The sequence below is a fragment of the Sciurus vulgaris genome (genome assembly GCF_902686455.1).
Source record: "Sciurus vulgaris genome assembly, chromosome: 7".
NCBI classification, from domain to species: domain Eukaryota; kingdom Metazoa; phylum Chordata; class Mammalia; order Rodentia; family Sciuridae; genus Sciurus; species Sciurus vulgaris.
In genome coordinates this window covers 126,499,091-126,521,324 of record NC_136467.1, presented here as the reverse complement: position 1 = coordinate 126,521,324, position 22,234 = coordinate 126,499,091, and the positions used below count along the sequence as shown (strand labels likewise).

At 42.9% G+C, this 22,234-nt stretch overlaps 1 protein-coding gene and 2 pseudogenes across 4 annotated transcripts; 2 read left to right on the top strand and 1 right to left on the bottom strand.

The window, feature by feature from the left end:
- The first annotated feature begins 520 nt into the window (after positions 1 to 520).
- LOC306665097 (small ribosomal subunit protein mS40) lies at positions 521 to 8,056 on the top strand. Of its 2 annotated transcripts, XM_079146374.1 has the most exons (7): positions 521 to 680; positions 1,795 to 1,903; positions 2,029 to 2,126; positions 2,251 to 2,319; positions 4,183 to 4,249; positions 6,840 to 6,899; positions 7,507 to 8,056. In XM_079146374.1, exons 1-7 carry the CDS (start codon positions 603 to 605, stop codon positions 7,800 to 7,802), a joined length of 777 nt encoding a protein of 258 aa, XP_079002500.1. In that variant the 5' UTR covers positions 521 to 602; the 3' UTR covers positions 7,803 to 8,056. The 2 variants fall into 2 exon arrangements, with proteins under 2 accessions (XP_079002500.1, XP_079002501.1); XM_079146375.1 differs by lacking the exon at positions 2,251 to 2,319.
- On the bottom strand, positions 4,260 to 8,369 carry LOC306665099 (protein LLP homolog; annotated as a pseudogene). The gene is made up of 2 exons (XR_013766716.1): positions 8,346 to 8,369; positions 4,260 to 5,582 (listed from the first exon to the last, which is right to left on the bottom strand). The product of XR_013766716.1 is annotated as a protein LLP homolog (transcript).
- A 211-nt stretch (positions 8,370 to 8,580) lies between these two features.
- LOC306665102 (alpha-tubulin N-acetyltransferase 1-like) lies at positions 8,581 to 21,725 on the top strand (annotated as a pseudogene). Its single transcript, XR_013766715.1, has 10 exons — positions 8,581 to 8,688; positions 9,129 to 9,190; positions 9,305 to 9,396; positions 9,517 to 9,575; positions 9,697 to 9,810; positions 10,218 to 10,319; positions 18,780 to 18,825; positions 18,938 to 19,008; positions 20,629 to 20,700; positions 20,873 to 21,725. The product of XR_013766715.1 is annotated as an alpha-tubulin N-acetyltransferase 1-like (transcript).
- The last annotated feature ends 509 nt before the right edge of the window (positions 21,726 to 22,234 follow it).

Sequence of the window (22,234 nt, the reverse complement as noted above, 5' to 3'; positions counted from 1 at the left end):
TACCCGGACGCCGCCCAACGCGCCTAAACGTGCTAGTGAAACGCCCTTGTCGCGAGACATTGTGCGCGAGGCGTGAACGTATTGGTCAACCCGAAAGACAACTCGCCAGCTGATTGGCTATCCTTCCTTCGCCTTCGGGCAGCCCTTCTCTCTTCCGCCTCCTTCCTGTCCCCCAGTCGTGTACGCGTGACCAGGGATCCTAGCACCACCCTTTCCTCTGCTTCTACCACTTCCGCCCCAGAGAACATTTCTCACCCCGGGTTGGTAGAAATGACGGTGCGCATGCGCAGTGAAAGAATCCTGGTCAAAATCGACTTCAAAATTATTTAAAAGGCAAACTCTAAGTATGGAATCTAATAGTTTTAATGATTGGTCCAGAAAAAAAAACAATTTTGAAGCCTAATTCGATTGTGACGCAGTTGAAATTAGCGTCTCTAAACCACCCCCCCCCTTACGCTGCCGTCCTGACGCAAACGCGCGGTGGCCTTCCGCACTGCGGGATCGTCCTTTGCCCTTCCGTGGTCAGTTTTCCGGAGCATGCGCAGTTTCCTTGAGCATGCGCAGTTTCCTTTCCAGGCATTCTACGTTGGGCGTACGTCAAGATGGCGGTCGCCATACTAAACACGGTAGTGAGGCGGTTTCCTAGTCTTTCCATCTTCAGAAATGCCAATGGAGTTCAGGTAACTCCTCGGAGGACATTTTGTACGATCCCAACTTAGTTATGCTTTCTCTAGATGGAAGTTGCACTGCTAAGGATCCGCGGGCGGAGGCCTACGTGCTTATGTCTCTGCTGTGTAGGCAATACTTCAATTCTGGCGCCTCCACCCCTAACCCCGTATTGACTGAGTCGAGGGCTAAAAGCCAGGGTTAGCTAAATACTATTACCCAAAATACTATTTCGGTAAAATAACCAGGTGGTGGGATTTAACCCTTTGGTCATGCACAACTAGATATTAACTACGTAAATAATGTCTAAATCTGCGATGCTGTCGAGTGTCCTTGGATTGAGGGATCCTAATTTCCACCAGCCCTGCTATCTCTCAGTAAAGCCACCATACATGCTCACGACATAGGGATCAGGTTCTCAGTTCTTAATATCTTAATATCAGCTTCTTACTAGAGCATGCATTCGACCTTAATTCTATCCTTGGGATTGAGGTTTCCCTCCAGCCTCACGTACTCACCACCCTGGAGGTTCTTGATAGGACAGGGCAGTTTCTTGGACAAGGTGAGAAGAAAGGCTTACCCCGCTGCCACTCCCTAGAGGTACTGAGAAGTGTTGACAGCACACCAGAGTTAATAGCAGGCCTGGTAGCTTTAAAACTGGCGTTAGGACTCCAGGTTTGTTTTTGCTCTGTGGAATGTTGAACTTCAACTTTTTATGAAACTGGGAAGTTCTGTGTCTTGGGATTAGATTAAGTTGAAGACTCAACCTGTCCTATGCATCCCCTTGCCACCACACATCTAATTTCCAAAAGAGTAGACATACTCCTTTTTTCTTCCACCAGACCCAACTCATTCCCCAGAAGCACAGAGACCTTTTAGGTGCCAGATTCTAAAATTGTCTTCTTGAATAAGATTGTTTTCTCCTGTATTAGCTTCTCAGGATCCAGTTGGAGATAGGGAGAGTAACTGTTCATTTATGTCAGTTTAACCTCAACAAAATATTTCCTTTCATATAGATTCCTGTTAAATTACATTAATACATTGGCATGCATTCGTCTTCTCAACATATGATAAAACAGTTGAGTCCTTTCCTTGAATTCATTCTTTCATTTTTCTTCTCCTTTATAGGTTCCCCTCCAGACCCTTTGCACCAGCGTACCCCCTGAAAAAGATTCATTGCCCCCAATTCCCATTTCCCCTTATGAGAATGAACCCTGGAAATATCTGGACTCAGAAGGTATCCTTAAGTGGGAAAAGGGTGGGTCTTAAGTGGGAAAAGGGTGGGTCAGGTGGGGCCTGAAGTAAATAGAGAAAAGACATACTCTACACCCTCACCTTGGAATAACTTCTCTTTCATTTCAGAATACCAGAACCGTTATGGTACTCGCGCAGTCTGGGCTGACTACCGCCGCAACCATAAAGGTGGTATCCCCCCACAACGGACTCGAAAGACCTGTATTGTGAGTTTCTGGGGGTGGTACCTGGGTGGGATGTGGTGTGGGGGTGGAGGCCATAGGGACACTGAATTAGCACCTTTTTTTGACAAGGCCTTGATCATCTTCAACTATCAATTTCTCACTACAGCGTAAGAATAAAGTTGCTGGGAATCCTTGTCCCATCTGCCGGGATCACAATTTGCATGTCGACTTTAGGGTAAGGTGAATCTTTTATACAGAATAGGGATTTGGACACTCTTTGTAATGTAAGAGATTACTATAGGTACACCACACTTCTTCACATCCTGGCACCCCTGCAGTCTATGTTGCAGTGACTTTTTGGCAAAGTAGAAACATCCCTCTCCAGTCTTTTACCCTCTATTATGGATTGGACTAAGAAGTTTTATCCCGTGCCCATGAAATTTATAGTCTAAATTGTCAGGTAAATAAAATGCTTTTTTTTTTTTTTCTTAAATTTATTTTTGTACCAGGAATTGAAACCAGGAGCATTTAAACACTGAGACACGTCCCCAACCCTTTTTATTTTTTATTTTGTGACAGGGTCTTGCTACATTGCTTAGGGCCTTGTTAAATTGCTGAGGCTGGCCTCAAACATGCAATTATTCTGTCTCAGCCTCCTGATTTGCTGGGATTATAGATGTGTGCCACCAGCCTGACAGAAATGCTTGTTTCTAATGGGGGAGCCATGCCCAAAAGTTCCTTCATATCTACTACAATTATTAGTGACTATATTCACCTACTTTTTTCCTGTGGTTTTCTTTATTTTGTGGTCATGTCAATGTTTAGTGGCATTCTGGGTCCTGGGGCTGGAAGACAGAGATATGAAGAAATGTAAAGAGTCTAGGAGACTATTTTTATTCAGAAAGCCTTCAACACTAAGCAGGACAGGACTTGCTCCTTCAAGAATTTGAATATATTTCTTAAATGATAATAGGAAAATGCTTTTCTGAGTTTGTCATGAAGATCTTAGAGCCAAAAATATATGACTGGTTATCAGGGGAGTTGGAGGGCATTTATGTATCAGTCAACAACTGGGGGAGTCCAGCTACTCTAATGACCCTTTTGACACAGGTTATAGGATAGTCCCATAATAACTTCTGAGTTTCAGTCATACTACAGTTTATTAAAAAACCAATTATATAGCCAAGACACAGATTATAGATGGTTCTGCCTACCTGCCATTCCAGAGATGTACCTGAGTTTTCCTTAAGAGTCTAACTTCCTGTAATTGATTTGCTAGTTGTGAGTCATTCTATGTAATTAAAACATAAATTGTGGGCTGGGAAGATAGCTCATTTGGTAGGCCCTGGGTTCAATCCCCAGCACCATAAAACAAAACAAAACAAAAAACATAAATTGTTCTTAGTATGTTATTATATTCTGTTAGTTTGCTATTACATCCCTCAGTCATTTGTACATACTTATTACAACATCATTTTCTGGGTGGTTCTGTGACTTCCAACGAGTCTCCCCATGTTTTTGCCCGAAGGCTACCTTTAGCAAATAACTCCTGCAGCTGAGTATGGTGGCCTGTAATCCCAGCGACTCAAAAGGAGTGCAAGATCCAGGCCAGCCTCAGCAACTGAGACCTTTAGCAATTTAGTAAGATCCTATCTTAAAGTAAAATAAAAATTAAAAGGGTTGGGGATGTAACTCAGTGGTAAAGCACCCCTGGGTTCAATCCTGAGTACTATAAAAAATACACACACACACACACACACACACACACACACACACACACACGTGTGTGTGTGTACACGTATATGTGTACACATGTATATTATGTACACGTACACACATACATGTATACAATAGTAATGATAATAACAAAAGTTAGCTTCTGCAGAAGAGACTTTTATATGAATCCAGTGACAATATAGAATATGCATGTGAAATGTTTGAAAGACCAGTGAATTGAAGAGGTTAAAACTGGGATACAGAAGAGGATAGCATTGAGAGAGAGAGAGAGGGGTGAGGGCATTGGTGTGGTGTTTAAGGATTATATTCTTTAGTCTCCCCTCTCTCTCTTCTCATGTTTCTTTAATATTCTCCCCCACAGAATGTGAAGCTCTTGGAACAGTTTGTCTGTGCCCACACGGGTATCATCTTCCATGCTCCATATACAGGTTAGCCTGTCATCCCTAAACTACCAGAAGTTTTTCCTTGGAATACTTCTTGTTTATATAGTTAAATGAGGTATTTGTTTGATGGCTATTACTTCTGGCATACAAAATGTGAGTTGGATCTTTGGAAATCTTGGCTTATGTGAATATCAGTTTCTAAAACAATTAATTATGTGTGGGGGGAAAAGTTACAAGTACCTCTGTGAGCAGACTTTATAAATGTAGTTCTTAAAAACTAAATGGTGGGCCGGGGATATAGCTCAGTGGTAGAGCTCTTGCCTAGCACATGTGAGGCACTGGGTTCAATCCTCAGCACCACATAAAAATAAATAAATAAAATAAAGGTATTGTGTCCATCTGCAATTAGAAGAAAAAAAAAAAACTTAAATGGTGAAGCTGTGTGTGATGGCCCATACCTATTATCCTAGCAACTCAGGAGACTGAGAGGAGGATCCTCAAGTTCAAAGCCAGTCTCAGCAACTTAGGAAGGCTCTCAACAATTTAGCAAGATCCTGTCTCAAATAAGAAATAAAAAGAGCTGGGGGTGTGGCTCAATGGTTAAAATGTCCCTGGTTTCAATCCCCAGTACCAAACAAAAAGTAAATGTTGGTGGAGTATGTGGTGGCACATGCCTATGATCTTTTTTTTCTCTTTTTAACCAAAGAAAATACTTTATTCGAGTTCCCAAAACAATCTTGAGAGGTTATTCTGGGTTTGAAGAAAAAAGGTTAATTTAAAATATGAAAACAAATAGTTTTCATTTAGTGAGAGTCAAAATCAAGGTGTATATTCTCCAATCAACCATCTGTCCCGTGTGGAATTTTTCAAGTTTTTAAGGGTCTACCAGGCCAAACCCTTTGCTGCCTTTCCTGCTTTTGCTCTGCTCTTCCCCTTTCCTTTCTCTCGCTTTGCCTTCAGTCTTTTTCTTTGCCTCTGGTTCATCCACATGGGGTACTGTCCATGCTGGTCTAGAAGAGTCTTTTATTTCTCTTAATCTCAGTCTCCATTTTCATGTCGTCGTTTTCATCTTTCACTTCACACTGCGTTTTTCTCTTGGGAATGTTTGGGTACCACCACAGTTGCTATTTCTTCAACATCTTTCATTAAAACATCACTGCCTACTTTGAGAATACTTTAAGTCTGTTGAGCTCTTTTGGAGCACTCTTTTTCCTCTTTTCAGTACACATCTTCCTTTTCCATTTACTCCATAAGCTTTTAGCCATCTTTTACAAGACCACCTTTGGTAAGCAGCACACCCCATGCCTATGATCTTAAACACTGAAGTTCAAGGTCAGATTGAGCAACTTAGCAATACCCTCAGCAATGTAGTGAGACCCTGTCTCAAAATGAAAAATAAAGGGGCTGGGGAGATAGCTCAGTCGGTAGAGCGCTTGCCTTGCAAGCACAAGGCCCTGGGTTCGATCCCCAGCACCCAAAAAAAAGAAAAAAAAAAAAAAAAGAAAAAGAAAAAAGAATAAGAGGTAGCTCAGTGGTAAAACACTCGTGGGTTCAATGGGTTCAATCCCCACTGCCACAATAAATGAATAAATAAATAAATAAACAGTGATTATTTTCTTTCTATTAACATCTCTTCCCAAAAGACTTTTATCACAAATCAACTCTCAGAGAAGTTCTTTTATACCATTGACAATTAAATTAGATTTTCCAAATTTAAAATTATAGGGTTAACAATTCAGGATTAGATCTGTTCTCTAACTATAGTCACAGATCAGATCTGGTCCACGACCCATGTCCATTTGTTTTCATATTGTCTACAGTTTGAAATACTGTATGCTCCCTGGCAATAGTGGCAGAATTGAGTAGCTGAGATGATGACCATAGGCTCTGTAGAGCTTAATATATTTACTATGTGGCCCTATACAAAAAATTGTGCCCAGTGGCTTGGGAGGATGAGGCAGGAAGATTGCAAGTTCAAAGCCAGCCTCAGCAACTTAGCAAGGCCCTAAGCAACTCAGCAAGACCCTCTCTAAATAAAATACTTTAAAAAGGGCTGGGGATGTGGTTCAGTGGTTAAATACCTCTGAGTTCAATCCCCTGTACCAAAAAAAAGGGGGGAAATTTTTTTTTTTTTTACCAACTCCTGCTTTCAAGCAAGATAAATTTGCAAAGAATAATGTGAAACCACCATTATTGGGGGTGGCACCATGATCAGTGTTTAGTTTTCCAGAGAGGTTTTTATTGCTGTAGAAAGCTAGAGAGACAATTATTGCTACTTTTCAAATGATCTTCCCCAGATCTTCGCCACTTCTTCCCTATTGACTCTCTGAGGATTATCCAACTCAACCTTTTCTTGTGCATTGAATCATGTGTTCAGTGTCTTGTAGCCTTTATCATCAAATGGTTTCCTTATGGTGTCTAGATATCTTAAGTTTTTATCCCAGCTCTCAGGGGGAGGATTCTTCCTATTAAGCAGATGGGAAAACTGAGGCCCATAGAAGGATTAAGGGAGTAGGATCATCAGACAAAACTATATCCTCCAAATCCAGAGCTCTCCATCACCATATAAAAGCAATGTGTTCTTTTATTTACTATATCTTATAAAATGAATACCAGGTTATTTTTCTTTTCACAGGAGTGTGTATGAAGCAGCATAAGAAGTTGACCCAGGCCATCCAGAAAGCCAGAGATCACGGTGAGTGTTAAAAGGGGAACAAGGCAATTTTATTAGGCAGAGGGAAGGTGACTAAGTGCACGTAAGTGTTCTCACCTCTCCAAGAAGGTAGTATTCAACATGTTCTTCTCAAGAGAGAATCTCTTTTCTCACTCTTATCCCTTGTCCTCTCTACTGAATCTCAACTTTGTCATTTCCCTGTCCCCTTGTCCTCCATCTTTCTTTTCCCTTCTCTCTTATTGTACAACTGCTGATCCTAATACCTTTGTTTTTGCAATGCTGAGGATTGAACCCAGGGCTTTGCACCTGATAGGCAAGGACTTTACCCCCTGAGCTACAGCCTCAACCCTGATAAAAGGACCTTAGTGTAAATTCCTGACCATGGACTACATAGCACTTTTGCCCAAGGTACTACTCCCCTAGCGTAGATTCAGCTACATAAACCTGGTGTTGGGAAGTCTGCACACCTTTGCAGTCAAGTGCCCAGATAGTATGTCATCCCTCATTTGCCATCTTGGCCATTTGATTTTGTACAGTATACAACATACATAAATGTACCCAGTGACTGACAAGTTCCTCCCTAATTTTCTTTTCTTTCTTTCTTTCCTTTTTTTTTTAAATCCTTTAGGTCTCCTCAATTACCACATTCCTCAAGTTGAACCCCGGGACCTTGACTTCAGTACCTCTCATGGAGCTGTGACTTCTACACCACCAGCCCCTACCCTAGTTTCAGGTGACCCTTGGTACCCATGGTACAGCTGGAAGCAGCCACCAGAAAGAGAACTGTCGCGCCTTCGCCGGCTCTATCAGGGCAATCTCCTAGAAGAAAGTGGCCCCCCACCTGAGTCAATGCCAGAGGTGCCTCTGGCACCACCAACTGAAGCCTCCTCCACTGAGCAGACCAGCCCCCAGAATTCTCCATAAGATTAACAAACTGAGGAGGGAACCTGAGGGATTAGGAGGTAGTGCCTAGGATTATATGATGGTATGTGACCCTGTTTTGTGATCATTGGCAGACCCAGGAGTTTGTTGAAAGGGATAAACCTGTCTGAGAGTGAGGAAGGGCAGTACAGACTGAATGGGAAACCCCCCAGCTCCTATACATTGTAGAAGGGCTCAATGGTTTCAAACTTCTGCAAAGTCAGCTTTTCCACAATAAAGCTGTATTTCTGTCTCCAGCTTGCTTTGTGCTGGGTTTGGGATGAATGCCATTGAGGGCAGGGTAAATCCCGTGGCTTTTACTTATTTCCTATAGAAAATCGGATGCTGCTGTTGGGAGGGAAGTGGTCAAGTTTAGCTTGGCTCTGCTGGGACCAGAAATGGAGGGATAGGCATTCCAACCATGCTGCTATAATGGGCTTTGTGTCCCCACCCTCCTCACAGATGGTGTTAACATCATCCCCGCTGTTCACTAAGGGCGAAAGGGGGGTTGAGAGTGACAAACTAGGCCAAGGACTAACGCATTACCGTGGCACCGTGGCGGTGGGGGAGTGGCGTTGCTAAGGGGACAGCTGGTGTAAGTGAAAAACGCGAGTCTCCAGGCAGGCTGCCAGGACGTGGGGAGTGGGTGGGACGACCCCCGCCAGAGGACCGGTTCAGGCCCCACCCAGCTGCTCCTGGAAATGGAAGGACCCTGAGGGCGGTGCAGCAAAGGGTCGGAAGTGACGTCGTAAGGGGCGGGTCCGGTCGCGCACAATGGGCCATGGAGTTCCCGTTCGATGTGGACCGCGCTGCTCCCGGAGCGGAATCCGGTGCTGGACCAACACCTGCGGCCCCCGGCCCGCCGACCCGGAACCACAACGCCGGCCCGGTGACATATGAAACCCGCCCTATGGCCCTTTCCCGGTTCCTCTCCAAACCTGCTTCAGGCACCACGCCCCATTCTCACTGACTAGCGGCCACTCCTTTGATGTCTGGGACCAGCCTTTGGGTGACCTTTGACTTGCAACCTAATACGGTTGATTAGCGCTCGGATCTGTGAACTTCACCCCTCGGCCCAAAGTAGTCCCTGCCCTTCCTGCTCTCCCATAGTAACCTGAAAGGGAGGAGGGAGTAACACCTTGAAAGGTGTTACCGAAGTTTGATTTCCAGAGGGGTTAGGTTGGAAACCAATTGTAAGACATCCAGACAAAGGCAGAGATCCCCAAGTGTTGAGTCTGGGTTGGAATTGTGGCCCCAGATTCCCTATAGAGACTGCCCAGAACCCTCTAATTCAGTGAGCATCTGACTCTTTGTCTCCTCTCTCTCTAGTGTTGATCTGCAGCAGCAAATTATGAACCATTGTAGATGAATTGGGGAAGGCATCTGCCAAGGTACCGGGGGAGTCTTTCAATGGAGTACAGTGGACCTCTGTAGGCATGGTTGATAAGGGAGGCCTGAGTCCTTAAAAGGAACTTGCAGTAAGTCTGTTTTCATCTTTTTGGCAGGCCCAAAATCTTCCTGCTCCTATTACCAGTGCATCAAGGATGCCAGAGTAACCGCCATGTTATTTATGTGCTCAAGACACATCAGCCCGACCGTGAGTGTCAGATTCTTACATTCTATACTTAATTCCTTCCTGACTCAGCCCTTCCCTTTCTTTGACTCTACTACTTCCAGCAGCTGCTGCTGGCTTGTAATTATTTTCCTCATCCTACAGGGCTGGGAAGGAGCCATTATTGGTTTCCTTAAGTTGGATACAAGAAGCTCTTTGTACTGGTGAGTGTTATTGAAAACAATATTTGTATGCCTTGGTTCCAGAGAACAAAAGTGCTGGTGGTTGTTTGGGCAGCAAAGATGCCTGGATCTTCAAAGATATTTATTGTTCTTTATTTCTCAGGATGATCGTGAGGCTCACAATGAAGTAGAACCACTCTGCATCCTGGACTTCTACATTCACGAGTCACTGCAACGTCATGGCCATGGGCGAGAACTCTTCCAGCATATGTTGCAGGTATCATTCTGTGTGTGTGTGTTCATGTTTGGTACTGAACCCAGAGGTGCTTTACCACTGAGTCACATTCCCAGCCCTTTTATTTTTTATTTGGAGACAGGGTCTGGCTATTTTCCTTAGGGCTTTGCTAAATTGCTAAGGCCGGCTTTGAACTTGTGATCCTCCTGCTTCAGCTTTCTAAGTCACTGGAATTACAGGCTGTGCCACAGCACCCAGCCTCACTTTCTTTACCAGTTCATCCAAAGTAGAGATCAATGGTTTCTTTGCCCTGAGCCCTTCCACCTGCCTTGCTTCTCCCCTTCACTGCAATGTTCCCATATCTGCCTACTCCTTTCCAAGGCTCCTAAGTTCCTGTTGGCATGTTTTGCCCTTACCTCCTCTTACCCCAAGTTTCCTATTCCCTGCAGAAGGAGAGAGTTGAACCACACCAACTGGCCATTGACCGACCCTCACAGAAGCTGCTGAAGTTCCTGAACAAGCACTACAACCTGGAGACCACCGTACCACAGGTTAGAGGTTTAGAAGGTAGATCCCCACTGAACAATTCCATTGAATTTATTTATTTGGGACAAAGAAGTGGCACCTTCTAAGAGCTCCTTGTTCCCCACCATATAGGAGTATTTTATAATGCTAAACTCTTTCTTTTGACCATTTGCAGTCATTTCATCCTCCTGTATTTAGATTCTTTACCTAAACCTCATTTCAACCCTCAGCTCAGCTCATTTCCACCTCCTTGGTTTCACACTGGCCAACTCAGATTTGTAATTAAAGTTTAGCAAAGGTCCAGAATGATATATATTCTCTGTCCTCAGGGAGCTTTGGTCAGACAAGGGGAAGGTGATCTTGTCTATAAATAAGTGTAGAAATAAGTGAATAATGTTATTCATTCATTCAGCAAATATTTATCGAGTGCTTGACGCTGCTGTGGGCATTAGGAATATTCTACTCAGTGAAACAGACCAAAGTTCCTGTCGAGCCCTTTGTGGAGCTTATATTCTAGTCAGGGAGATGGACAAACATAAACAAGAAAAATCTATACTGCAGTTAATAATAAATGCTCTGGAAGAATTAGAGCAAATAGACTTGGGAGTGCCACTGTTGGGAGGGGATTTGGGATTGCAGGTTCAAACAAATAATCAGAAAAGACCTCAATGAGAAGTTATTGTTTGAGCAAAAACTTAAAAGACAGTGGGTATCTGGAGGGTCAATATCCAATATAGACAGAATGGCCAGCACAAAGGCCATGAGGTGGGAATATGCCTGAAAGAACAGCATCAGTGAGGGGGAATACAGTATAAGATGGATCTGAGAGGTAATGGAAAAGGAAGGATATTTAGGGCCTTACGAGTCACTGCAGATACTTTGATATTTACTCAAAGTGAAAAACAAGAGCATTTTGCCTATAATTTTTTTGGCAGGGACAGGAGGGAAGGGATAATGTCACACTGGTTGCTACAAGCAGGCAGTAGAGGAGCAAGGGTAGAAGCAAGTAGACTAGGATTGTTAGGAAAGTGAGAATCTTGATGAAAAGTGGTGGTGGCTTAGATCAAAGTGGCAGCATTAGAGATGGTAAGGAGTTGTCAAAGTTTATATATTTTGAAGGTTAAAGCAAGTAAGATTTCCTGATAGACTGAATGCAGAGATAGTGGGGCATTGAGGTAGACTCCAAAGCCTGAGCAGTTGGAAGAATGAAGTTGCTTTAATGAGATGATAGGTGGATCATCTTTGGGAGAAATAAATACTAGGAGTCTATTTTAGTATGTTAGTTGGAAATGTCAATTGGATACTTCCTTGGAGATACCCTATGGAAGAGGTTTGGGGTAGATCGTTATCAGCATATATGTGGTATTTAAAGCAATGAGACGGGATGAAACCACCAAAGGGAGAGTAAGTAAAACAAGGATATGAGTGCTCTTGGGTGCTCTTTAAGAAGTTAGGGGGAGGGGCTTGCCTCGCATGTGTGAGGCATTGGGTTTGATCCTCAGCACTGTATTTAAATAAATGAATAAAGATCCATCAACAACCAAAAAAAAAGAAGTTAGGGAGAAACCAGAACTTAGAATCAAGTGTGATGGGGCATGCTTATAATCCCAGCAACTCAGGAGGCTGAAGCAGGAGGATCACAAGTTCGTGGCCAGTCTGGGCAATTTAGAGAGACCCTGTCTCAAAAACTAAAAAGGCGTGTTGGGAATTTAGCTCAGTTGGTAGAGTGCTTGCCTCACATGCACAAGGTCCTGGATTTAATCCCCAGCACCACAAAAATTAAATAAATAAATAAATAAGTAAGTAAGTAAATAAAAAGGACTTGGGATATAGCTCAGTGGTAGAATGCTTACCTACATGGACAAGGTCCCAACTAATCTCCAGTAACACACACACTCACACACACACACCAAAAGAAAACAACAACAACAACATGGGAGAGTAAGGATCAGAAGAAAGGACCAGCAGATATAACCAAGAGAGTAATGAAGAAGATGAAAGCTTAAAAGTGAGATAACTTGGAAGGTCAGTGAAGAGTGTTTCTGGGAAGAAGAAAAGGTTTTCTGAGTAAAATGCTGCTGATCATTGCGCTGAGAAGAGGTCTCAGAAGTGACTGCTAGATTTAGCTGCCTTTGATCACTAGTGATTCTCATGAGCTGTTTATCACAGTAGTAGGTGAAGATCCAGATGGACAGGGTTTGGAAATAGAGAAGCTAGGAACTGGAGACAGCAAAAATGGCCACTCTTAAATGCTACTTTAAGGCCTGGGAGTTTAGGTCAGTGTGAGTGCTTAAGTTCTACTTTAAGGAGAAAGGTAGAGGCAATAGCTAGAGAAGAAAGTGAATCAAAAGAGGATTGGTTCTTTTATGATGGAAGAATTGAGTATAGAATCAGTATAAAGACAATTTGATGATGTGAGAGAAAAGTGTGAAGAATTGCTGAAGCAATTTTTGTGAGTGGGCAAGAGGGGTTGGGATTTGTTTGACAAGTAACCCTTGGATAGGAGTGTGGATAGTTCATCCAAGGTAACATAAATTGATACACATGAGTAGAGGCAAAGCATGAGGAACAACTGGTAGTGAGTGCTATCTTAGAGTAGGTAGTTGAGTAAAGAAAGGCTTAATTTAAGCTTAATTCCCCCACCCCCCAGTACTGGGATTGAATCCAGGGGTGCTTAACCACTGAGCTATATCCCCCGTTCTTTTATTTTTTAATTTAAGACAAGGTTTCAAAGTTTTCTAAGTTGTTTAGGGCATCGGTAACTTGCTGAGGCTGGCTTTGGAACTTGTTATCCTCCTGCCTTAGCCTCCAAGTCTCTGGGTTCTGAATCTTAAAAGGCAATTGTTTATCAGGTTAGAAAAGGAGGCAGGTTAAAGTGCATTCCATATAGAATAACCAGCAAGAGCAGAGGCAGAGGTATTAAACCACCTTGTAAGAGTGCAAGCAGTGTGGTATGACTGGAGTGCTAGGTGTGTGCTTGCTGGGAGAGGATAAGGATGGGTTGGTAAACAAGAGAGCAAGGTAAAGGCAACACATAGGGTATACTTAGAAAGTCCTCCTACAGTGGCGTTTCTCCATTAAAGCAGTAGAAGGGAACACAGTATTTAACATCAAACCCTTAGTCATTCAACATATAATACCAGAGCAGTTGTAGAGTATAAATAATATTAACATTTCCTGAGCTCTATGTGAAATCTTCCTGCATCATCCCAGTGGAACCTTCTACATCTCTGTCAGGTAGGTGCTATTACTGACTCCATTTTCTGTTTATATAAATCAGTGACTTGACCAAATTCACACAGTTAATAAGTAGGAGAGGTCCAAATTTGAATCCATAGAGTACTCTTTTTGGTTTTTTTTGAGACAGGGTCTTGCTATGTTGCCTAGGGTGGTTCCAAACTCTAAGGCTCAAGTGATCTTCCACCTTCAGCCTCCTGAGTTGCTGGGAGGAGTCTTGTTCCTCCATAGTCCACTCTTTGTTGTTGTTTCTTTATGTGGTACTAGTGATTGAACCCAGGGTCTTGCACATATAGGCAAAGTGCTGTACCACTGAGCACATCCTCAGCCCTTCTTTTTTTTTTTTTTTTTTTTATTAATTTGAGACAGGGTCTCACTTAGTTGCCCAGCTGGCCTTGAAACTTGTGATTGTCCTGCCTCAGCCTCTCAAGCATCTGGGATTACAGGTGTGTGCTGCCACACCTAATTTATAACCCACTCTTAATGACTATACTGTATTCTTGGCTAAAAACACCATAGCTAAAATCAGAAGTCTCAGGGTTAGCCCTGCCAGTAGTAGCTGTGTGATATTGAGGAAGCCATGTCTCCAATTTTTTTTTTTCCTTTTTTTCTACACATCACATTATTCAATAGGTGACTCCAGGCCAAGTGTAGTGGCCTATGCCTGTAATCCCAATACTTAGAGGCTGAGGCAGGAAGATCACAATTCAAGGGGCAGCCTGAGTAACTTAGCAAGACGCTCTGTAACTCAGTAACTCAGGTGAAACCTTCAACAACTTAGCAAGGCCAGATCTCAAAATCAAAATTGAAAAAGGACTGTGAATGTAGCTCAATGGTAAAGTGCCCTGTAAATTCAAATCCCCAGTAATCCCCCTAAAAACTTAAAACTAAAAATATTAATATTAGGGGTGTAACTCACTCAGTGGTAGATATTTGCCTAGCATGTACAAGGCTTCTGGGTTCAATCCCAGTATTGTCAAAAAAGAAAAAAATAGTGACTCCAAGTACTGTTGTGAAGACCACATTGAATGTGATAATGAAATAACTCTGAAATGAACAGCTACTAGTTTGTCCAGATGGGCACATGTCTGCTTTAACTAACTTTACCCATTTGAACTCTGCTGAATTCTTGATTTTCTTAGTATTTTGTACTTAATTCTGTGCACTTTAATTCCATTAACCTGGTTCCTGGTAGAACTTAAAAGCTGATTCTGGGTTTTTTGTTTGGTTTGATTTGGTACCCGGGATTGAACCCAGTGGTGCTTAACCACTGAGCCACATCCCCAGCCCTTTTATTTTATACTTTATTTAGACACAGGGTTTCTCTAAGTTGCTTTAAGGCCTCACTAAGTTGCTGAAGCTGCTTTGAACTCTTGATCCTCCTGCTTCAGCTTCCCTAATTCCTGGGACTACAGGCATGTACCAACATTGCCTGGCCTTTGTTTTATTTTTGAGATAAATTTTACCATTTTAAAGTATAGATTTTTGACATAATCAAAATATTGGAGAATTATATCTACCATCTAATTCCAGAGCATTTCCATCACTTAAAAAGAAACACCAAGCCAGGGGCAGTGGCACACACCTGGAAACTTCAGCAACTGAGGCAAGAGAATTGCAAGTTCAAGGCAGCCTGGCAACTTAGACTCTGTCTCAAAATTTTCTAAATAAATCAATAAAAAGGGACTGGGGACATTAGCTCAGAGATTGTTTGCTGCAAGCACAAGCAAACCCATGAGTTCAATTCCTAACAACACAAAAAATAAACACATTCTTTTTTATTTAAAAAGAAAGAAACCCCATACTTATTAGTAGTTACCCTTATTCCCCTTCCTTCTGTCCTGGGCAATAATCTATTGCTGTTTGGATTTGCTTGTTTTGGGTATTTCATATACAGAGAATCACATAATCTTAAAATATGTGGGCCTTTGGTGTATCTGGCTTCTTTCACTTAGCATGTTTTCAGGTTCACCCATGTTATGCATGTAGCAGTACTTCATTCCTTCTTAAGGCTGAATAACATTCCATTGTATGGATATGGCACATTTTGTTTTGTTTTATTTTATTTTATTTTGTAGTACTTGGGATTGAACCTAAGGCCTCACACATGCGAGACAAACATTTTGCCACAGATATACCTCCCCAGCCCATTTTAAAAATATTTTTATATATTAATATAATAATATATTTTTTTTAAGTTGTTGATGGACCTTAATTTTATTAATTTTATTTTTATGTGGTGCTGAGAATTGAACCCAGTGCCTCACACATGCTAGGCAAGTGCTGTATCACTGAACTACAACCCCAGCCTCTTCCCCAGACCTTTTTATTTTTCATTTTGAGAAAGGGTCTCACTAACTTGCCCAGGCTGGCCTCAAACTTGCCATCCTTTTGGCTTAGCCTTTTGAGTAGCTGGGACTACAATAATGTGCTACCATACCTGGCAGTGTCCCACATTTGGTTTATTGTATTTATCCAAGGGTTAGATGTATGACTGCTTCTATTTTTTGTCTATAAATAAAACTGATGTTAACATTCATGTACAAGATTTTCTTTGGGGGCTGGGGAGATAGCTCAGTCAGTAGAGTGCTTGCCCTATAAGCACAAGGCCCTGGGTTCGATCCCCAGCACCAAAAAAAAAGATTTTGTTTATACATTTTTTTAAATCTTCTTGAATTTCTAGGCAATATGGTAATTAACTTTTGAGAACTGACAAGCTTTTTTTCCACAATGGCAGCACCATCTTAATTATATCCCTAAGCAATGTAGGAGTCACATTCTTGTCAACTTTTGTTATTTTCTTTTTGTTGTTGTTGTTGTTGTTTTCTGTAAGTAGCAGCCATTCTGGTGGATATGAAGTGGTATCTCTTTGTGGGGTTGTTGTTTTTCTGTGTTTTATTTTTGGTGGTAGTAGAGGTTGAACTCTTGGCCTCTTGCATGCTAGACAAGTGTTCTACCACTGAGCCACATCCCCAACCCTTTTTATTTTTTGAGACAGGATCTCACTAAGTCAAGGCTGGCCTTGAATTTGTGATCCTCCTACTTCAGCCTGAGAAGCTGGAATTATAGGCATATGCCACCAAGCCTGGCCTCTCTGTGGTTTTGATTTGTATTTCTCTAATGATTACTGATGTTGAGCATTTTTTTTTTTATTTTTGAGCAACTTTTTTTGTACTGGGGATTGAATCCAGGGGTGCTTAACCCCAGCCTTCTTACTCACTTATTTATTTTGTTAAGACAGGGTCTCACTAAGTTACTTAGGGCCTTGCTAATTTGCTGAGGCTGGCCTTGAAATTGCAACCCTCCTGCCATAGCCTCCTGAGTAACTGGGATTACAGGTGTGCACCACCATGTCCAGCTTTACTACCCATTTGTATATCTTTGGAGAAATGTTTATGAAGATGTTTTATCTGTTTTTAAATTATGTTGTTTGTTGGTTAAGTTGTAAGAGTTTTTAAAATATATTCTAGATATAACAACTGTATCAGTGTATGATTTACAAAATTTTTTCCCATTCTGAAGATTTCTATTCCTTTTTTAAAAGTTTTTTTGTTGTTATCGAAGGACATTTATTTATTTATTTATAGTGCTGAAAATCTAACTTAGTGCCTCACACATGCTGGGCAAGCCCTCTACCACTGAGCTGCAACCCAAGCCTTGTCTATTCCCTTTTTGACAGTGAAGTATAACATTTTAAATTTTGTGAAGTCAAATTTATCTGCTTTTTTCTGTTGTTACTTCTGATTTTGGTGTCATCTTTAAGAAACTGTTACCTGAGGTGGGCACAGTAGCACATGCCTGTAATCCCAGTGACTGAGGAGATTGAGGCAAGAGGATCATAAATTTAGGAAGACCCTCTCTTAAAAAAAAATAAAAATAAAAAGGACTGGGGATATAGCTCAGTGGAAGAATATCCCCCAGTTTAATCCCCTGTACTGATGATGCAATGGGGGGGCTGTTAGAAGAAACTCTTGCCTGGAATTGAGGGTATAACTCATGGCAGTGTGTGCTTAGTAAGTGCAAGGACTTGGGTTGAATCCCTAGCATCAAAAAAAAAAAAAAAAAAAAAAAAAAAAAAAAAAACTTGTTCAATCCAAGATACCAAAGATTTTTCTCCTGCTTCTTGCTTTCCTCTAACAGTTTCATAGTTTTGGGCTGAGGTTGTAGCTCAATGGTAGAGTACTTGCCTCGAATGTGTGAGGCACTGGGTCTGATCCTCAGCACCACTTAAAAAATAAATAAATAAAGATATTGTGTCCATCTACAACTAAAACAAAACAAAACAAACAAAAAAAAAAAGTTTGATGGTTTTAGCTTTCTTTTTCCTCTTGAGATGGTGTCTTATTGCTGGGTCAACCTTGAATTCAGGATTCTACCACTTCAGTCTCCTGAAAAGCTGATATTACAGGCATGGGTCACCACCATGTCTGGCAATAGTTACATCTTTTACATTTAGGTCTTTGACCCATTTGAGGTCAAAATGGTATGAGACAGAGGTCCAAATTTATAATATTGAATGTGGGATGTTCAGTTGTCCAAGCACTAATTGTTGAAAAGACTGTTCATTCCCTGTAGAATGATCTTGGCACTTTTGTTGAAAATTAGTTGCCCCTAGACACATGAGTTTATTTCTGAACTCTCAGTTCCATTCTGTCGATTGATTGATCTGTCCTTGTGCCACACAACACTGTTTTGTGTGTTTTTAGTACTCTTCTACCACACTGGGTGCTTTTTTGTTGTTGTTTATTTGTACTGGGAATTTAATCCAGGAGTACTTAACCACTCAGCTATATCCCCGCCCTTTTTCTTTTTTATTCTGAGACAGGGTCTCACTAAATTGCTTAGGGCCTCTATAAGTTGCTGAGGCTGTCTTTGAACTTGTCATCCTCCTGCCTCAGCCTCCCACACCACTGGGATTACAGGCATGCACTACTGCCTCTGGCACCATATTATTTTGATTCCTATAGTTTTGAAGTTAAGTCTTCCAGTTCTATCCTTTTTCAACATTGTTTGACTATTTGAGGTTATTTGCAGTTCCACATGAGCTTTAGGATCAGCTTGTTGGTGTCTGGAGATTTTGGTATGTGTGTGGGGGGTATGTGTTAAATATTTTCTTGGGGTCCAGGTTTTTGATCTGTCACCAAGGATAAGAAATCTGGCTTTTGTACTTCCACTGTGATTTTTCTGACACAGGCTCTGTAATGTGCTTAGTGGCTAAATGGACAAATATACTTTGCTTCATCTTCTAGGTGAACAACTTTGTGATCTTTGAAGGCTTCTTTGCCCATCAGCATCGTAAGTTTTCTCATCTTGTGTTGTCATGTAGTTGGGACAAGGGGAAGGAAAGAGGTGGGATCTTGGTCCCACTGGCCCCCACTTAGGGGCACCACCACTTCCTTCCTCACAGGGCCCCCTGCTCCCTCTCCAAGGGCAACTCGACACTCTCGTGTGCTGCTGCAGCTGACCCCACGCCTGCTGGTAAAGCCTGCATCAAATGTGTGGAACTGTAGCACAGTGATGGCTAGTCACTCTAGAAGCCCTAGGAGGACAGTGCTTTCTGTGGGCAATTTTTGAAAATTCTAAAGCAACCCGTGTCTCCAGCACTCATCCTTGTTTTCCTTTGTCCTCATCAGAGCTCAGTGCATTTTATATTTGGCAGAATTTTTTTTTTTAATTCTAGGGATTAAAACCAGGGCCTTGTGAATGCTAAGCATGAGCTCTCCAGACTACACACCTGGCCCCATACCTGACAAGATTCGTAACTAAGCAAGCCCATTCAGAGCCTGTTTGACAGTTATATGAGTGGCTCCACTCATATAATTCATCAAAATAGACCAGAGTCATATTCCTTTGTTAACCCCTCAGGCTTCTATCAGCCAGGGAGGGACAGGCAAGTGCAGCTATTTCCAGTTGTAGAAGAGTGATATGACTGGTCCAGAATTTAAAGATTAGTTTCAGAAGACAATGTCAAGAATTTATGACATTACAGCCAAATAATGAAATAGACCTGGAGAGACCACACCTACAGTGCTGTCCAGTTTTTCTATCCCATCCTCATATACATACACACAGCCTACCAGCCTGAGCCCCATTCTCCCTCTCCCTCAGCACATCCTCAAGAACAGTGTAGTTCTCACTAGCTGTGCAGTGCTTGGTAGCACAAGATGGGCCTCCTTCCTGGGTGATCTTGTGGCTAGCTCCTGCCTTCCTCTGTAACCAGGAAAGGAAAGAATGACCACCCAAAGAATAGTCTGTTGCCCCTTATTAGTGTCTACCAGCATCAGGCCCTGACATCTGTGACTCACTTTGGTTTACAAGGTTTGCTTCCCCCATGCAGTTCCCACTGATCCACAGGCACTAAGGGCATGAGAATCAATAGGGAGGATGAGGATGAAAGTCCCCAGAAGAGAGCACTGTGGATAAAGCTTGAGTGAAGTAGTGGTCTCTCATCTGCCAGTCATGGAGAACCTCTTAAGAGCAGGGAAGGAAGAGCTTTGGCCACTGTGTTAGCTCCCACTTACTCTGATAACTCCTTTTTGGATACCTACGTTTCCTCTTCATCTTTTTTTTTTTTTTTTAACCTAATAAAACTTCAATCTCTCTACATCTTTTTGCATAGGAAGGGGAGGTCCTATCCCACCCCACTCTCCCCCCAACCTCTCCAGAGCAATTCCCAATTAACCAAGGGCTTTGTCCATCTCATCTAGAGGAACCCAGGGTCCTCACTGGCCCAGCTGGGACCATTCCACTGCCCCAGAAACCCGGGGGGGCCTGACAGCACCCATGGACAGTAAGAGCTCACCTCCTCGTGACCACCCTTTTCCCGCATCTCCCAGGCCCCCAGTCTCCCCTTGGGTCTTCTCCCTTAACTCTGTGTTTGGCCTGTTCCTTCTGGCTCTCCCCAAAAGTGCTCCAGCATTCTCCCCAAATTCCCTTTGGTGTGCTGGCTTTGCCAATAGCACGGCTTCTGTGATGGCATCCCAGGAGGAACTGTGATATTAGGGAGTAGAGGTTTGGGGTTGTGGGGGCAGTGGTGGGGAGAAGAGTACAAAGTATATCTCCTAATGCTTCCCTTACCTTTGTCCCCTCTACCACTAGCTCCAGCAAGGAAGCTGCCACCCAAGAGAGCAGAGGGAGATATTAAGCCATATTCCTCTAGTGACCGAGAATGTAAGAGGGTTTGGGTAGGGTGGCTTGGCCTGGGGACCTTAACGTGTTGGAAAAGGGTGCCCGGGGACCCAGGGGAAGGGTGATTCTAAGACTCTGATTTCTTTTTCTACCTAATCTTTGCTATTGTGACTCTTCTCTTTTCTTTGTTCACTTTTCCCTTACCTCCCCCCAGTTCTGAAGGTAGCTGTGGAGCCTCCTTGGCCTCTAAACAGGGCCCCTCGCCGCGCCACACCTCCAGCCCACCCCCACCCGCTCCAGCAGCTTAGGAAACTCGCCAGAACGGGGCCCTCTCCGCCCTTTGTGCCAGAGCAGGAACTGCTACGGTCCCTGCGCCTCTGCCCACCCCACCCTACTGCCCGTCTTCTGCTGGCCACTGACCCAGGGGGCAGCCCAGCACAGCGTCGCCGCACCAGGTAATAGGACTTGGAGGATTAGAGAGCCTCAAGAATGTCAAAGAGGAACTTAGAAGTGGCAAAGGGTAATTTGAATCTATCAGAGATGTGGATTAGGGTGTCCTGAAACCTATGGGTAGATAGAGGAATCCCAAAACCTTTGAAGAAACATATTTAAAAATATTTGTGGAAGTGATCTAGAAAAAAGTTTGAGTGAAAGAACAGAATAAGTCTTTATTTGGAGCCTAGGGACCCCAGTTTGTTTTTTTTTTTTTTTTTTTTTTTAGATATTGATAGACCTTTATTTTTGTTCATTTAGTTATATGTGGTGCTGAGAATTGAACCCAGTGCCTCACACATGCTAGGCAAGTGCTCTACTATTGAGTCACAACCCCAACGCCAGGGACCCTAGTTTTAATGTGAAAGTTTTGTGGAAGGGTGGGAAGAATCCAGAGATCCATTGGGTTGGGAGGACCATGCCTTAAAAGACTGGGGAAATCTTAGTTTAACACTTGCTGGAGATGGGCAGTATCACTTACCACATTTTGTGAACCCTTCCCAGCATGCAAGTAGTGGGCATTTCCTTTATTTCTCTCGTTGGCTCTCTTTTCACTTCTGACTCCTATTTTTCTCTCCCCCATTTTCCTTTCCCTTCTTCCTGTTCAAACATTCCTCCATAGTTCCCTTCCCCGCTCTGATGAGAGCGATACTGACAGTCACCCCTTTCCCTCCCTGGGAGATCTGGGGTAGGCAGAGACCCCTTTTCCTGAGAACCTCAGACTCTTCCATTGCATCCTCCAGGACCCAGTGGAAACATGGGATTCCCTCTTCCCCTTTCTTAGACAACTGGGTTGTCAGAGTCCCAAATGGCTTACTCCTTGTAGCTTTTCTTACCACAATTGCTCTCCAACTTGGCCTGAACACTTCCAGATAGCCAGACCCCTGAGTGGGGGCTCATACTAAGTAATTGAACGTGTGTGTGTATGGTGGGGGATTGAACCCAGGACCTCACACATGCTAGGCAAGCACTCTACCAACTGAGCTATACCCTAGTTCATACTGATTACTTAGAGAAGCACACTCTGCTTGCCATTAGACTCTAGACCCCATGGAAGGTCCAGGAGCCTCCTCTGCCAGGGAAT

Bases quoted from the DNA above. Each gene is read 5' to 3' on its own strand.
- LOC306665097 (XM_079146374.1), top strand. From the start codon at position 603: ATGGCGGTCGCCATACTAAACACGGTAGTGAGGCGGTTTCCTAGTCTT. The intron at 2,127-2,250 runs GTGAGTTTCTGG...TTCTCACTACAG, and splicing joins GGACTCGAAAGACCTGTATT to CGTAAGAATAAAGTTGCTGG. The intron at 6,900-7,506 runs GTGAGTGTTAAA...TAAATCCTTTAG, and splicing joins CCAGAAAGCCAGAGATCACG to GTCTCCTCAATTACCACATT.